General features: G+C 45.7%; 1 protein-coding gene across 3 annotated transcripts in view; it reads left to right on the forward strand.

Annotated features, from left to right (window-relative positions):
• The first annotated feature begins 2677 nt into the window (after positions 1-2677).
• The window catches only part of SHISA6 (shisa family member 6), a 357053-nt gene continuing 341552 nt past the window's right edge, over positions 2678-18178 (forward strand). For all 3 annotated transcript variants that reach the window (XM_089663850.1, XM_089663848.1, XM_089663849.1), the window contains exons 1-2: positions 2678-2738; positions 3490-4395. In XM_089663850.1, the coding sequence (XP_089519976.1) occupies positions 3836-4395 (560 nt within the window). In that variant the 5' untranslated portion in view covers positions 2678-2738; positions 3490-3835. The remainder of the gene's footprint in view (positions 2739-3489; positions 4396-18178) is intronic.

The raw sequence follows: 18178 nt of genomic DNA on the forward strand, positions 1-18178 counted from the left end.
CCCGAGGGGGGGGGGGGGTTAGTACAAGGCTCTCCCAGAAGAGGGGTATGGGTGTTGTTGGTCATTGTCAGGCTCTCTCCACGGGAGCGGGAAGGTGTGGTGGAGTTGATCAGTGTCTGTGGGGGCAGGCGATTTTTGTGTTGCAGCACAAAACCTAAATAAACCACTGCATTGGGTGTCTGTGATCAGGTCTATGGGTGTCTGTGATCAGGTCTATGGGTGTCTGTGATCAGGTGTATGGGTGTCTGTGATCAGGTCTATGGGTGTCTGTGATCGAGTGTATGGGTGTCTGTGATCGAGTGTATGGGTGTCTGTGATCGAGTGTATGGGTGTCTGTGATCGAGTGTATGGGTGTCTGTGATCGAGTGTATGGGTGTCTGTGATCGAGTGTATGGGTGTCTGTGATCGAGTGTATGGGTGTCTGTGATCGAGTGTACGGGTGTCGGGGACGAGATGCATAGGTGTCGGTGATCGAGTGTATGGGTGTCTGTGATCAGGTGTATGGGTGTCGGGGACGAGATGCATAGGTGTCGGTGATCGGGTGTATGGGTGTCGGTGATAAGGATCCCAGATCATGGTAAATGGGCTCCCAAGAGTCAATAGCAGGGCTCCCACATGGTATGAATGTGACCCAATTGTCGGGGACCGGGTGCATGGGCGTCGGGGACCGGGTGCATGGGCGTCGGGGACCGGGTGCATGGGCGTCGGTGATCGGGTGTATGGGTGTCGGTGATGAGGATCCCAGATCATGGTAAAGGGGCTCCCAGGCGTCAATGGCAGGGCTCCCACATGGTATGAATGTGACCCAATTGTCGGGGACAAGGTGTATGGGTGTCGGGGACGAGATGTATGGGTGTCGGTGAGCGGGTGCGTGGGTGTCGGTGATCGGGTGCATGGGTGTCGGTGATGAGGATCCCGGGTGTCGGTGATGAGGATCCCAGGTCATGGTAAATGGGCTCCCAGGCATCGATGGCAGGGCTCCCACATGGTGTGAATGTGACCCAATTATCCCCTACAGTGTGCTGCGCATGGAATTATTTGGCCTTCTGCTGACAGCCGGGACTGGCCACGGTCACTTTGGCACATTTGGCAGCTACTATATTTGTGAACGCCATTTGGGGGTTAGTACTATAACTGCATGGTGCAAAACCTGGTGCAGTGCTGCATAGTAACCAATCAGCTTTCAGATTTTATTGTCAAAGCTTAACTGAACAAGCTGAAGCTAGAAGCTGATTGGCTGCCATGTACAGCTGCACCAGATCCTGAGCCCTCCAGTTTTAGTAATTCTACAGCTTTGTGTTTTTATACACTAGAAGTGTACATCTGTGTGTGGAGCCATGGCTGTACATTTCCTCACCTGCTCTATTGGCAGGCTGCATTACTTAGATACCCAGCACAACATGACAACAACCCTCCGCGCTCCACCCAACCTAACCCAATCTTTGTTCAGGCATCATCCAGGGTCTCCATCAACTTCCCAGACTGAGCACCTCAAAGATGACCTAATCATGCCAATTCTGGTGTCTGTTTTTGACTGTGTTCACAAACGTCTGACACAGATCAGCCCCTTGCTGCAGCCTTACTACAAAAGGTACATTGTTGCAGTTTGGTCACCGGTAGAGAGGAGAGTGAAGAAATGCCTCCACCTGCCTGCAGCAGACTGATGACATCATCTCAACTTAGGCAAAGTGGAGCTCAAGGATGGCTTTCTGAAAAATGATACCATTGCTCAGGGGTGGGCAACTGTGGCCCTCCAGCTGTTGGTGAACTACAAGTTCCATCATGCCTCTGCCTTTGGGAGTCATGCCTGTAACTGTCAGTTTTGCAATGCCTCATGGGCAACAGCTGGAGGGCCACAGTTGCCCACCCCTGCCATTGCTGTTCATTGTGACATTTCAGGACTTTAATTGGGTCAAGTGGTATAGTTACCAAACGGTCTGCTTAGCTTTAGTGTTTTTTTTTTTGTTTTTTTTTACTGGTCTAAATCCAGACCGCCTGCCGCTCAGAATAGATTGCAAGCTCTGCAGCCCAAGAATTAATATTTGATGGTCCGGCTGGAATATTGAGGCTGTTGCCCTTTGCAAGTCCTTCTATTGGTGCTTTGCTGAAAAATCTTCAATCCATTAGATTGCCATCTCTGTGCCCTAGCCTGCTTATGGCTGCAGCCACGCTCCCCCCTGCGTCTACCTTCCCCCCTGGTCCTCCTGTGCCTGCTGATGCCATGAGCTGTGACATGTATGGGAGGGGGAAGCTTTTCAGCACATTCCCTCTAAAGAGTTTGGATTTTCTTTTTTTTTTTTGTAATTATTTTTTTCCCTGCAAAGAGGAATGATCAGGCTGGGATTTGTCTGCCTCCATGCACAGGCTGGAATGGATCCATGCCTTCACATCTGTGCAAAATGATTTTTCCCACCTTGCCGTAGAGCGGCATTGCCTGTCCTTACATAAGCCTAGACCTAACCAAGCCTCCTCCGATGACTGAAGAGCCACCAAGAATGGCTCCCTTCTCCACCCAACGCTGAACGTTCTCCATCCTCCTGGGTCCCGGGGTAAGCATGTCCTTTAACAAGTACCCCGGCGATGCCTGTATAGCATGATGCAGGGCTAAGCCTGAGCCTCCGATGGATGTGGGCGGACTTACAATGGGATCATCCCCTCCTCTTGTCTTAGTAGTGCAGTCAGGAGCCGCTCCATCCATTCAGCAGCAGCTCCCAACATCTGCAGTAAGAGGAATGAGGGTGAGTACAGTCCATCTACCTCTAGCATCGCAAACACACTTCCAACCACCTTTTTTAGGTTTTGCTTAGAAATTTGTCTTTTGCTTTTCCCCCCCCCCCCCAATTTCCATTTTTTTCTGATTTCTCCTTTAAAATGCGCCTTCTTATTTCCAGGGATTAGAAGATTCGTGGCTTTGTAGCGAGGCAGATGCGTGCTGTGCAGCTGGGGTCTCGGGGATAAAGATATATGAGTTAGGACTCTAATGATGTAAGAATTGTGCCGAGGAAAGCGGAGGATGGTTGGGGGGGGGGGGGGGAGGTTGACGGTGGAGGCTTGAAAAATGCTTCCTAGAGAATGGTCTTTCGGAAATAGCCGTATTGACAGCTTGTCAGTGTGTTCAGATAAGTGGACTGGGACTTAGTCTGGGCAGGAAAAATGTTCTGTAGCTGCTGCTCGAGCCTTCTGAACGCCTTCTCAGGGGATGCAAAGCTCTGCCATCTACAATAAATTCCCCCGTCCCTTTTTACACACTGACAAAGGAGGAGAAGAAAGCTTTGAAAATCAATAAGATGCCCTTTTTTTCTTCTTTTGAATTAATATCTAGAGACCAAGCTAGCAGTTAACATGGATTACACATGCAACAAGGCTCTACTCGCGCCGTAGGTTGCCTAATGTTTGGCTGATCCCTCTGCCTGCTCGAAGGGGGTGCTCTATCTCAGTCACAGCTCAAAGGTGGTTTTTGTTTTTTTTTTTTGTCTCCTCACCATCCAGGGAATTGCCACGTACGTGATACACTGAAAGGACCATCGGATGGTCGGTGGCTCTGGCTCCTGGGAACACCGCTCTCGGGGATGTATCCAGAAGTCCAATTGCAGTTTGACAATCTGAAGAGCGTGTCGGCGAGGGTAACTTGTGAGACTTTGTTGACCGTCAACCCCGTTGGAATGGCTGAATGAAGGCGGAGGGGATGAAATTAGGGACAATGTCAGGTTGGAGGGGAGGCTTGATGTACGACGGGAAATAAAAACCGAGACACTGAAAGATTGCCCTACGCGTCTGAAAGGACATCTGCTGCCTCACCTTCTTGCCAAGGTTCAAGGTTGGATATTATTTAAACATGAGGTGGCAACACGTACTACTTCTGGTGGTCTACTTAGATCCCCTTGGCCTCGTTTATCAGTGCCAAGCTGCAGCAAAGGCAAAAGGTAACAAAACTCAAGGTCCAGCCAAAAAGCCTGCCAACCCCCCCAAAGTGAAGGAACTCAACACAACAGCTGTGCCCCTACCGGTCACCACCAGGAAGGTGAAGAACCCTGTTGTACTGCCATATGACAAATGTTTAGGCTATTATGACGTCAGTGGGCAGTGGGACAAAGAGTTTGACTGTAACCACACCACCCATCCGTACTGCTGCGGGACATGTTCTTTACGGTACTGCTGTGAACAGCGTAACAAAAGACTGGATCAAATCGCTTGCAAGAAGTGGATCTGGGTTGTGACCACCAGACCGAACAACGTTATGGTGGAGGTGGACGCTTACGACCCACTCAACGACAAAACCAACACCACTGTCTACATCACCTGTGGGGTAATCACCTTCATCTTTATCGTGGGAGTTGTTGCTAAAGTGGCTTATGACAAAGCAAGACGCCCACCTCGGGAAATGAACATACACAGGTACGTTGGTCAGCTGTTGTTAAAGTTGATGTTTTGTGGTTTGACTAGAGTTTTACTAGCCAATCCATTAGTCCATAACCAGGACTGGACAAATTTATTGACTTCTCAGGAGCCAGCCAGTCCAATTCAGGAGCCCAGTAGCAATCTGGAGGCACCACACACTAGAGTATCTTCCTCCATTGATAGAAATGAAGACTCAAACAAATTTGGCTGTTGGGCTCCTGAGATTTGTTCTCTATCTGGCTTTTGGGATTTGTCTAACCCTACCGGTGACAGACCAGCGCTGTTCTACTCAATACGAGTCATTTTTCATTACTACAAAGACATTGCTGTGTAAATTTGTAGGATAAGCTGCATTTTGTTGCTCCGCTCATTTTGATCCTTAGATAACAAAAACCAATGTTTAATCCACCATATAATTTGATGCACTCTACTTGATGATATTTATGTGGATCTTCTAGTCAACCGTTGCTTAATTTCTCAACGTATACTCTACAATTATTTATTTGTTTTTGCAGAAGCTTTACATTTTCTTGTCCCTGAACTCTCTTGTAATAGCCTGCTAGACTAGCGAAGCTGTTTCATTATTCTCTTTTAGAGATTAATTCCAAAATATCCATCGTGGCCAAGACCCTTGCAAATTGTTGGCCTGGCTTTTCACCTCCGCTATTTGACTGCTAGAGCACGTCCGTGGTCCCTAGCATTCTTCTATTTTATTAACTTTACTCATGGGACTTAGAGCCGTGCCAATCCATTAATGCTTCTTCAAAACAGATCTGACAGGCTAGCCTTGTTCACACAAAAATAAATGGCTGTTGCATTTTTAACAGGTTGAAGATAAGTAACTCCTGTCATTAACACCATGTCTTCTACAAAGAGATGACAAGGTCTCTGCGGGGTTTCTATCAAGAAATCTAATTCGTAATGTTTCTCCAGCGAGTCTGATAATGAAGTTTGCCAGCGTTTGAAGAATGGGACTTTTCAATGCAAAAAAAAAAAAAAAACAGGTTTTATATAGGGGAGAGGATAGGGGGAACCTACAATAGTTAGCTAGTCATTGGTAGCCAAACGTTGATGAGCTGTGTGGAGTGACTTGCTGGGGAGTACATGGCCAAAACAAAACACGGTGGTAATGTCCTCATCACCGTAGAAAGCACAGCTGTGGAATTGTCATCTTCTTTCCGTTTCTTGATGACCAACCCCTGGAATGGCACCAAATAAAGATTCTTGGCCAGGTGGTTCCTAAAGGAAGAAATAGGCCACATTTTGTTACCTTGCTGATACAACCCTCAGTTTCCTACTAATTGACCTGGAATAATTGTTCACATCAGGGCTTCTGATTAATTTTCAGCATGCTTGTTCCAGGTCATTATCACCTTAGAAAGCTTGATGAATAACTGTGAAATTGTCTTTAACTCTGTCATTGTTGACCAACCCCTGGAATCCCACCAATTAAAGTTTCTTGGCCAGATGGTTGCTACAGAAAGAAATAAGCCACCTTCCATTAACACACTGATACGATACTCAGTTTCCTACTACTTGACTCAGAACAATTTTTCAGATCAGGATCTCTGATTAATGTGCTGCATGCTTGTTCCAGGTTATTATCAATATAGAAGACATAATGATTGGTTGTATGATCATCCTTGATTCTGTACTTTTCTTGATGACCAACCTCCTGGAATCCCACCAGTTGAAGATTCTAGGCCAGGTGGTTCCAATGAAAGAAATGGGCCACCTTTTGTTAACTTGCTGATACAATCCTTAGTTTCCTACTCATTAACCTGGAACAATTGTTCAGATCAGGATTTCTGATCTCCCTTGCTGCATACTTGTTCGGGGTCTTTATCACCTTTAGAAAGCTTAATGATTGGCTGTAGGATTGTCTTTGGTTCTGTTCTTGGTGGCCAACCCCTGGAATGCCACCAGTTGAAGGTTCTTGGCTGGCTGGTTCCTAAAGAAGGAAATAGGTCACCTAAATTAATTTTCTGACACAATCTATAGTTTCCTATTCATTGAACCAGAACAGATTTCCCTTGCTGCATGCTTGTTCTAGGTCAATGATTATGAAAGCATTATACTAGAATGACATCCAGGAAATTATGACATTTCAGAGGGAAGCCAGTAATGCCACTTTCTGGGTTTCTTACTGAACAGGTTCATTTTTGCCTCCATGTGCTGGAAGCAAAAATATTGGTTAGTGCTGGAGAATGAAGACCGTGGCTCTGCTTGATTAAATAAAAGCTTAAGTAACATATTGAAAAGCACTTGTACTAGTTGCACAGACGTGCCTTCGGATGGCATTATGTTCCTCCCACACACGGCTGGTCTTCCGAAATTCCAATCTAATTCTTTCCATGGAAAGAACATTTCCAGCCTTGCTTTGCCAGTTGGAAGTCAATGCTTGTGATGTCATTAAATGACGTCATCCAAGACATCCTCATGGATTATGTTCCAAGTGATTCAGCCTTTCAGTTTGGAAGGACCAAAGCATACACCTCCGTTTAAAGGTAATTTTTTCCTTTTGTAGGAAAATAACATTCGAAGTTGGTCAGATTGACCAAAAAGAGTTGGCCATTCCCAAATGGAGTGATGATGGTCCCTTTTTAAGGTTGGTTGGTGTGGACCGTGGCCAGCAAGGTTCACCCTGAATAAGTAAATGAATAATCCAATGCTGCCTGTCTACTCAAGATGGTTAGAACCAACCACCTCCATTAAAGAGGTTTTGACCTTTTATGTAAAGAGAACTTTGGGAGTTGGTCAAATGGACCAAAAACAGTTAGCCATTTGAGAATGGAATGATAATGGTCACAATTAGATTGCTTGAGGTGGCCAGTAAGGCTCACTCTGAATAAGTAAATAAACATTCAATGTTGCCTGTCTACCTAAGAGAGGCAAAAAACCATTTAGAAGTTGGTCAGATGGACCAAAAACAGTTGGCCATTTTCAAATGGAGTGATGATGGTCACAATTAGGTAGCTTGAGGTGGCCAGTAAGGCTCACTCTGAATAAGTAAATGAACATTCAATGTTGCCTGTCTACCTAAGAGAGGCAAAAAACATTTGGAAGTTGGTCAGATCGACCAAAAACAGTTGGCCATTCCCAAATGAAGTGATGATGGTCCCTTTTAAGGTTGGTTGGTGTGGACCGTGGCCAGCAAGGTTCACCCTGAATAAGTAAATTAATAATCCAATGCTGCTTGTCTACTCAAGATGGTTAGAACCAACCACCTCCATTAAAGAGGTTTTGACCTTTTATGTAAAGAAAACGTTGGGAGTTGGTCAAATGGACCAAAAACAGTTGGCCATTTTCAAATGGAGTGATGGTCACAATTAGGTTACTTGAGGTGGCCAGTAAGGCTCACCCTGAATAAGTAAATGAACATCCAATGTTGCCTCTTTACCTAAGATGATGGTTAGAACCAATGCATCCACCTTTCTATTAAAGAGATTTTTGCTTTTTGTATGACAACACAGTTGGGAGTTGGTCAATTGGACAGAAAACTGATGGACAACTCCCAGTGGAGTGATTGGTTGTATGATCATCTTTGATTCTGTACTTTTCTTGATGACCAACCCCCTGGAATCCCACCAGTTGAAGATTCTAGGCCAGGTGGTTCCAATGAAAGAAATGGGTCACCTTTTGTCAACTTGCTGATACAATCCTTAGCTTCCTACTCATTAACCTGGAACAATTGTTCAGATCACGATTTCTGATCTCCCTTGCTGCATACTTGTTCAGGGTCATTATCACCTTTTTAGAAAGGTAATGTTTTTCCTTTTGTAGGACAAGAAGTTGGTCAGATGAACCAAAAAAAGTTGGCCATTCCCAAATGGAGTGATGATGGTCCCTTTAAGGTTGGTTGGTGTGGACCGTGGCCAGCAAGGTTCACCCTGAATAAGTAAATGAATAATCCAATGCTGCCTGTCTACTCAAAATGGTTAGAACCAACCACCTCCATTAAAGAGGTTTTGACCTTTTATGTAAAGAAAACTTTGGGAGTTGGTCAAATGGACCAAAAACAGTTGGCCATTCCCAAATGGAGTGATGATGGTCACAATTAGATTGCTTGAGGTGGCCAGTAAGGTTCACTCTGAATAAGTAAATGAACATTCAGTGCTGCCTCTCTACCTAAGATGGTTAGAACCAACGTATCCACCTCTCTATTAAAGAGATTTTTGCTTTTTGTATGACAAAGATGCGAGTTGGTCAATTGGACAAAAAACAGTTGGCCAACTCCCAGTGGACTGATCATGGTAACCTTTTGGGGTGTGGCCACCTAATTGGTGTGGATAGTGGCCAGCAAGGTTCACCCTGAATAAGAAAATGAACATCTGATGTTGCCTCTCTACCTAAGAGAGGCAACAAACAATTGGAAGTTGGTCAGATGGACCAAAAACAGTTGGCCATTCCCAAATGGAGCGATGATGGTCACAATTAGGTAGCTTGAGGTGGCCAGTAAGGCTAACTCTGAATAAGTAAATGAATAATCCAATGCTGCCTGTCTACTCAAGATGGTTAGAACCAACCACCTCCATTAAAGAGGTTTTGACCTTTTATGTAAAGAGAACTTTGGGAGTTGGTCAAATGGACCAAAAACAGTTGGCCAACTCCCAGTGGAGTGATCATGGTAACCTTTTGGGGTGTGGCCACCTAATTGGTGTGGATAGTGGCCAGTAAGGCTCACTCTGAATAAGAAAATGAACAATCCAATGTTACTTTTCTACGCAAAATGGTTAATAAACAGGAAACTAAAAACATAAACATTCACAGAAAGCATGGTGTCCCTACCCAACTGTTGCCCAAGGCAAGTTTTCCTTTGGGGTCAAAAGCATCTTTTCACACCCAGCCTCGCTGGCGGCCCTCTGAAAAAAACCATCTGGCGTTGCGATAAGGCAAGGCTCAATGGTTAATTAAGAAAGGACCCATCCATACAAAGTGAAATTCCTGGCCAATTAACACTCCGTACAATTCTGATAAATAAGCTGCTTCCTCCTGATGGCTGCTGGCAATTATCGGCTGGATGAGAATGTATAGAGGAACCCGGCTCCTAATTACGATAATGCGCACTGTTTAATAAGTTTAAATGATCATTATTCGCAGCGAGGGCCGGGGCTTTTCCGCTGCAACTTGCCATAGCAACTGAGATGTGAACGTGGCAAAAACACAGAGGATCGCATATGGAGAGATGAAATCTGCAGATTCTTCTACGACGCTCTACCGGCGTTGCTCAGTGACACTGTATAGGCAATATATATTAATTCTTCTATTTCTATGGGCAGCAAAGTGTGAGTACATCTTCCAGCTGCTGCAAAAACACAGTGTAATGGTGGGGGGAACACATGTGGGGGGCAAAACCGCAACTACAAGTTCCCTTCATTCAGTTTTTTGTGAGACGTTCAATGATAATTATATTCTCTCCTCGCACTACAGAATTTTTTTTTAAATGAGAGACCCCGCCCCCTCCTCTTGTCCTTGTATTAGTCTTCTCCTGCATTCACCCCCCCCCCCTCTTGTCCTTGTATTAGTCTTCTCCTGAATGCACCCCCTCCTCTTGTCCTTGTATTAGTCTTCTCCTGCATTCACCCCCCCCGTCCTTGTATTTGTCTTCTCCTGAATTCACCCCCCACGCCCTCTTGTCCTTGCCTTAGTCTTCTCCTGCGTTCACCCCCCTCCTCTTGTACTTGTATTAGTCTTCTCCTGCGTTCACCCCCCCCTCCTCTTCTTCTTGTATTAGTCTTCTCCTGCATTCACCCCCCCTTGTCCTTGTATTAGTCTTCTCCTGCGTTCACCTCCCCCCTCTTGTCCTTGTATTAGTCTTCTCCTGCATTCACCCCCTCGTCCTTGTATTTGTCTTCTCTTGCGTTCACCCCCCACGCCCTCCTCTTGTCCTTGCCTTAGTCTTCTCCTGCGTTCACCCCCCCCTCCTCTTGTACTTGTATTAGTCTTCTCCTGCATTCACCCCCCCTCCTCTTCTTCTTGTATTAGTCTTCTCCTGCATTCACCCCCCCTTGTCCTTGTATTAGTCTTCTCCTGCGTTCACCTCCCCCCTCTTGTCCTTGTATTAGTCTTCTCCTGCATTCACCCCCCTCCTCTTGTCCTTGTATTAGTCTTCTCCTGCATTCACACCACCCCCACCCTCCTCTTGTCCTTATAGTAGTCTTCTCCTGCGTTCACCCCCCCTCCTCTTGTCCTTGTATTAGTCTCCTCCTTTGTTACACCCCCCCCCCTCCTCTTGTCCTTGTATTCGTCTTCTCCTATGTTACCCCCCCCCTCCTCTTGTCCTTGTATTAGTCTTCTCCTATGTTACCCCCCCCCCTCCTCTTGTCGTTGTATTAGTCTTCACTTGGTTCACCCCCCCCCTTGTCCTTGTATTAGTCTCCTCCTATGTTACCCCCCCCCCCTTGTCCTTGTATTAGTCTCCTCCTATGTTACCCCCCCCCCTCCTCTTGTCCTTGTATTAGTCTTCTCCTATGTTACCCCCCCCCTCCTTTTGTCCTTGTATTAGTCTTCTCCTGCGTTCACCCCCCCCCCCCTCTTGTCCCTGTATTAGTCTTCTCCTATGTTACCCCCCCCCCTCCTCTTGTCCTTGTATTAGTCTTCTCCTGCGTTCACCCCCCCCCCCCCCTCTTGTCCCTGTATTAGTCTTCTCCTGCCTTCTGTCCACATTCTAGATTCAAAAGATTATCTTGAACGCATTCCACATAAATCACACTTTTACTGTCTTTATAAATAATGAATTGTAATTATTAATTAATCATTTATTAAAAATAATTGATTGTCCTTTTATCTTGTACTGTATGGACTTTTTTTTTTCTGATCCAATGATCTGACACCAGGGAAGCTGATTAAAGGGTTAAATTGCAGGACTGCTTGGTGCTACAAGGTGGCGATGAAGAGCGACTTCAGGTCTGTGGAGTGGTTGTCCGTTACATTGGGATTATATTGGGGCTGGGTTGTCGTGTGTGATGGATTCATTCATTTCTTACATTGCAGATATTTAGACTGTGGAAGACATTCATTTATCAGAATAGAACAATTTATTATTTGTGTACGCCTGGTGTAATTCTCAGTATCTTGTCCTGTGTGTATGGATCATACACGGCACCACTTCTCTCGTCCTGTATATGTGAGGTTGATGAGAGTACCGCCCTTGGACCCCATTCACACTTGACCGTTTTTTGAGCATCGAACTGAAAAACACTCAACAAGTAAAATCCCTTTATTTTCAATGGCCCCCGTTCTCACTTGGGTGTTCTGTCACCTATAGCAAAACACCTGTCTCTGAAAAAAGTACTTGCGCTTCTTTTCAGGCTGATCTGAGCGTTTTTTCCCCCCCCATAGACTTGAATGGAAAATACCTGAACAGCGGGAATGAGCGTGTTTTTTTTGTTTTTGTTTTGTTTTGTTTTTTTTTTTTTTTTTTTCAGGTGTTGTCAGCTCAAACAGCAGCTATTTTTTTTATTGGCCACAGCAAAGACGCCTAAATGAAAAACACATGAAAAAACACCAATAATATTTGCAAATTTGCTCAAAAACAATGCTCAAACACCTGAAAAAATACCTGAAAAAACACCTATAATATATACAAATCTGCTAAAAAAAACGCTGACGCCTGAAAATAAAAAATGCTTGAAAAAACACCAATAATATTTGCAAATTTGCTCAAAAACAACGCTCAAACGCCTGAAAAGAAACACTTGAAAAAACACCAATAATATTTGAAAATTTGGTCCAAATTAATTCTCAGACGTCTGTGGGAAAAAAAAAAAAAACCATTGAAAAAACACCTGTAATATTTGCTAAAAGAAAATGCTCCGACATCTGAAAAAAAAAAAACGCTTGAAAAAACACCAAATATTTGCAAATTTGCTCCAAAAACATGATCAGATCAGGAAAAATAAAAAAATAAAACGCTTGAAAAAGCACCAATAATATTTGCAAGCGCCTTGTTTTTTTGGTTCACAGGAATTGGACTTTTTTTTTACACCATTGGACATTTTTTTCAATTTGCATTTTTATCACGTATATTATTAATACTTTGTCTGGTACCAGAGTGTCTTTTGTTAAAATGCTTGAAAAAACACCAATAATATTTGCAAATTTGCTCCAAAAACATGCTCAGAGGCCAGCGGGAAAAAAAAATGCTTTAAAAAACCACAATAATATTTGCAAATTTGCTCAAAAAATATGCTCAGACGCCAGTGAAAAATAAAAAAAAAAATGCTTGAAAAAACACCAATAATATTTGCAAATTTGCTTCAAAAAAATGCTCAGACAGCAGTGAAAAATAAAAAAAATGCTTGAAAAAACACCAATAATATTTGCAAATTTGCTTAAAAAAATGCTCAGAGGCCAGTGGGAAAAAAAAATGCTTTAAAAAAACACAATAATATTTGCAAATTTGCTCAAAAAATATGCTCAGACGCCAGTGAAAAATAAAAAAAAATGCTTGAAAAAACACCAATAATATTTGCAAATTTGCTTCAAAAAAATGCTCAGACAGCAGTGAAAAATAAAAAAAATGCTTGAAAAAACACCAATAATATTTGCAAATTTTGCTCCAAAAATATGTTCAGACGGCAGTGAAAAATAAAAAAAAAATGCTTGAAAAAACACCAATAATATTTGCAAATTTGCTTCAAAAAAATGCTCATGCGACTGTCCAAAAAAAAAAAAAAAAAACCGCTTGAAAAAAACACCTATAGTTGCAGATATTCTCAAAAAAACACTCCGATGCCTAAAAAAAAATGCTTGAAAAACGCTCCGTTTAGTGTGAATGGAGTCCTCCGGGTTTTGTATTCTCACATATTATATTCTGATCCTGTGATATCCAATTCTTCTTTTTGAAACCAGGATTTAGAATCCATCTCCATCAAATCCTTTTATACTTTCCTATGGCTTCAGCGGGTGATATTCATATCTATAATTCCGAGCGACACAACCTGTCATTTAATAAACAAGCCTCGGGGTCTTCTCCACACCGCTGTGCGCAATATATCTTTCAGCGCACCATGATGCTCAGAGGTGATTGTAAGTCACTGCCGTGCCCAGAAGTAGCGCAGGGTTTTTGTTTTTTTCATGCGTTCATCCTTGTTGAGTGAACGGATCGCTGTAATGTAACACACGTGTAAACAATGTATGTAATGGCCCGTTCACACCAGTGTGTTGCGTCATTGTACGAGCGCAATCAGCTGCGCTTCGGGTTCAGTAGCCCATTCATTTTGGATGAGTTGCAACAGTCACAATGCAATGGTTATGTATATTACAGTTCACGAATGTTGGCATCTATATGAGACCGGAAGAGTCCTGAACAGGGTGGACTGACCATTTGGAAACTCGGGCACTGCCCGAGGGCCCGGGGTCAGTAGGGGGCCCCATGAGATGCCCCTGGTACCTTTTTCATAGGCTTTTTTGAGTTTGGGCAAGGACACAGGGGCCCCATGATCCCCTATTGCCCGGGGGCCCCATGAGTTGTCAGTCCGCTCCTGGTCCTGAAGAAGTGGGTTAGCCTGTGAAATGCGTAGGTTTTGGTCCTCAAGGTGCTTTGATCTGATTGTTTTACATTTTTATAAGCCATGTGGCAGACTTTTATATGATTGTTAGAATAAATTTGTCATCATTTTTTTATATATTGAAGTATTGATCTGTGTCACTATTGGAGGTAAATTGGATGTCCCAAGTTACTTGGTGTTCACTTGTGGAGATGATGCCTCCTTTGGTGTAGCTTTTGTTCTAGTGTTGGTCTTTTGGATGGGCTTTTGTCTTTTTTTTCAGCCAGACTAACTATGGTCCAACATTCCACCCATATTTAAGTCAAAGAAATCATTTATTTGGGGCTTACAACTGCTTTAACCCCTTGACGCCGGCCACAGGTGTGTGTGTGTGTGTGTATGTATGTGTATCTATATATATCTCACAGGCGGACTGACAACTCATGGGGCCCCCGGGCAATAGGGGATCATGGGGCCCCTGTGTCCTTGCCCAAGCTCAAAAAAGCCTATGAAAAAGGTACCAGGGACATCTCATGGGGCCCCCTACTGACCCCGGGCCCTCAGGCAGTGCCCGAGTTTCCAAATGGTCAGTCCGCCCCTGATAAATATATACACACGGCCAATCAGTGTATGGACTGATCCCATAATATGCAGCCCTGCTTAAACTACTTACCGTGCGCTCCCTGCATGCTCTCGGCATGGTGGCCGGCAGGGATCGGTAAGCTCCCGCTGCATGCTTGCAATTGGGAGCTTTTCCAATCATATGACCGCTGTGAAAGCCAATCACAGTGGTCCCATAGCCCAAAGGCCCGCCTCCCAGCTTTTAGAACCCTTAAAGGGCCAGGAAGCGGTCGGCGCCAAGGGGTTAATCATGCTTAGTGCAGGTAAGACGTGTGCAGCATTCCGCCCACACACTGTGCATACATGTTCATGGAGGTTTCCAGCTCGGTGGCCAAGCCGTCATAGGCAGCCCACGGTCTCTACTTCATCTATGATCGTGAGCTGGCAGGGTGGGCTTCCATTCGCATGTCCACTGTGATGGCCAATCCTAGTGGTCACGCGATTGGGAAGTCTATCCTGCCCCCAGACCTGAAGGGCCGCAGAGGCTAGGTTAAAGTGACCCTGTCCAAAAACAACCCCCAAAAAAACAAACTATAAGGGCTCTTTCACATGGGCAGCCGTGAGGGTGGGGGGGGGGAATGGTTTGGCTGAGCCATGGTTTTACTGCCCCTGGGCTTCTTACCCCAATATTACCATTACAGCCTGACATGGCTGTAGACATGACGCAACGCCTTTCTTCGCCATCACGCAGGACTCGTCCTTCAGTGGGAACACGGTTCCACCCCTTCCAGCATTAAATATGTTGTGGCAGGGAGGCTGGGGTGTACTGAAGGGTCCATTGATGGGGGCTGCTAGTGGATCTATTGGCAGTGGGGGATGGGGGGAGGAATCTATCATTGCCAGAGGGGTCTATTGTTGCTGGGGGGATTGTTGCTTGAAGGGATCTGCTGTTGATGGTGGGGTCTATTGTTGCTGGGGGGGGGTTGTTGCTTGAAGGGATCTGCTGTTGATGGAGGGGTCTATTGTTGCTGGGGGGGTTGTTGCTTGAAGGGATCTGCTGTTGATGGAGGGGTCTATTGTTGCTGGAGGGGATTGTTGCTTGAAGGGATCTGCTGTTGATGGAGGGGTCTATTGTTGGTGGGGGGATTGTTGCTTGAAGGGATCTGCTGTTGATGGAGGGGTCTATTGTTGCTGGGGGGATTGTTGCTTGAAAAGATCTGCTGTTGATCTATTGTTGCTGGCTATTTGAGTGTCTATTATTGCTGGCTGCTGAGAGATGTATTGTTGGAGGGGTCTATTTTTCCTGAGGTGGATCTATTGTTGCTGGGGGGTTTTGTTGAGGGGATCTATGGGTGCTGAGGCGGTATATTGTTTCTGGCTGTAGGGGATTCATTTTACTTCTTTTGCTTGTTATCAATAAACAAATTCCATACAAATTACTTGGTTCTGCTTTCTCTAAAAGGGGCAGTACTGGGAGGTGGGTAGGGGGTTGAACCAAGGGGACTGTGTTCGGAAGTGTTAGGGAATGGAACCAAGGGATGGGTCTTGGAGATGGGTAGGGGGTGGAACCAAGGGATGGGTCTTGGAGATGGGTAGGGGGTGGAACCAATGGATGGGTCTTGGAGATGCGTAGGGGGTGGAACCAAGGGATGGGTCTTGGAGATGGGTAGGGGGTGGAACCAAGGGACGGGTCTTGGAGATGGGTAGGGGGTGGAACCAAGGGACGGTGCTTGGAGGGGGGTAGGGGGTGGAACCAAGGGACGGTGCTCGGAGGGGGGTAGGGGGTGGAACCAAGGGACGGTGCTCGGAGGTGGGTAGGGGGTGGAACCAAGGGACGGTGCTCGGAGGTGGGTAGGTGGTGGAACCAAGGGACGGTGCTCGGAGGTGGGTAGGGGGTGGAACCAAGGGATGGGTCTTGGAGACTGGTAGGTGGTGGAACCAAGGGATGGGTCTTGGAGACTGGTAGTTGGTGGAACCAAGGGATGGGTCTTGGAGATGGGTAGGGGGTGGAACCTAGGGATGGTGCTCGGAGGTGGGTAGGGGGTGAAACCAAGGGACGGTGCTCGGAGGTGGGTAAAGGGTGGAACCAAGGGACGGTTCTCGGAGGTGGGTAAGGGGTGGAACCAAGGGATGATGCTTGGGGTGGGCCAGGTGAGGAACCATGGGATGGTGCTCGGGGGTGGAACCAAGGAACGGTGCTCGGAGGTGGGTAGAGGGAAGAACCAAGGGATTGTGCTCGAAGGTGAGTAGGGGATGGAACCATGAAATGGTGCTCGGAGGTGGGTAGGGGGCAGAGAGGGTGACTTGGGAGGGGGAAGTACCTGCACCTATTCTCTCACAAAAAAAAGCACTGCCACCACGGCACTTTTAATTCAGACTGCAGAGTCTGACAGGCAGCACCCTCTGTCAAAACAGACTATTGAAAGCAATGGGGCCACACCGCAACCACGAACCAAATGACAATGATAAATTACTGTTTGGCAATTAAAAAACAAAACACAGGTGACAGGAGGGGGCAGTAGCCCTGTGCAAATGAGTCCAACGTCTATCACCAGAGGGCGGTAAGTGCTGCCACCTGTCTGAAAGAGATATTCAGTTCCTTACCTTTCCGGTTGCCATGTAGGGAAAATCTGCCACTTCTGCCGGTCCAAGCCCTGGATGACTGGAACACTTGACCACACTGAGTTAAAAAAAAAAGCCTCTTTTAAGGGCATTTGATTTTTTTTTTTCCTGCCGCTAGCATGTGTGTCCTTTTCAAGTGTCTAAACGCACCTAGCACTGGAGTGTTCAATTATTTCTGTGGCAAGTATAAATGAATATTCTGGCCGATGGAATGAACGAACGCCCAAACTCTTGAAACTTGCGTTTTTCGTGCTGCTTTTATCTGTCCAGGAACAAAGACGTTCATGAGAGCTGGGAGAACGCATAGAGTGCATGGGGCCTGAAAGCGACCCTGCAGCGAAGAAGCTAGAATCTATCCATGCAACATGGTCATGGAAAGCATGACGCAAGGATGCCATGAAGATCTGGTGAGCACTTCCCAGGTTCCCGGTTACACTAGGTTCACACCTATGCAAGTTGTGTTTTGAGACGTTTCTGCATTGCGTTTTTGCCACGTTTTTGATGCACTTTGCATTTTTTTTTTCTTGTTGCTAGGCAGATTTAGGGCGTTAATGTCAACTAGTAATGACAAATCGTGGTAACCAATGATCATGTCTTTGAATCAACCGTACACACTATAAATGTGTGATGCCGCACCGCATAACCACTCACTATGATTAAGTCCGGAAGTGACGAAACGCGTCGGGGATTGGTTAAGCAGCAACCGGAAGTGATTGCCCGAGAGCGAGGACCGGCAGTGGTGAGAGCATTGTGCAGTCTTCCCAACATATATCTTTGGGCTTGTTATATTCAGATGTCTTGTAAGAAAGATTCTCAGGCAGAGAATAAATCCCTGTAAATGGTACTGCACCATGTCAGGTCTCTACCAGGGGCGGACTGACTATTTGGAAACTCGGGCACTGCCCGAGGGCCCGGGGTCAGTAGGGGGCCCCATGAGATGCCCCTGGTACCTTTTTCATAGGCTTTTTTGAGTTTGGGCAAGGACACAGGGGCCCCATGATCCCCTATTGCCCGGGGGCCCCATGAGTTGTCAGTCTGCCCCTGGTCTCTACCTTTTTTATTTTTTATGTGATGTTTGTGGGAAGGAACCATCAGAGGTATTCATA

The sequence above is a fragment of the Staurois parvus genome, unplaced genomic scaffold (assembly GCF_062004578.1).
Source record: "Staurois parvus isolate SC_StPar_1 unplaced genomic scaffold, SC_StPar_1.0 ptg001787l, whole genome shotgun sequence".
Lineage (NCBI taxonomy): Eukaryota > Metazoa > Chordata > Amphibia > Anura > Ranidae > Staurois > Staurois parvus.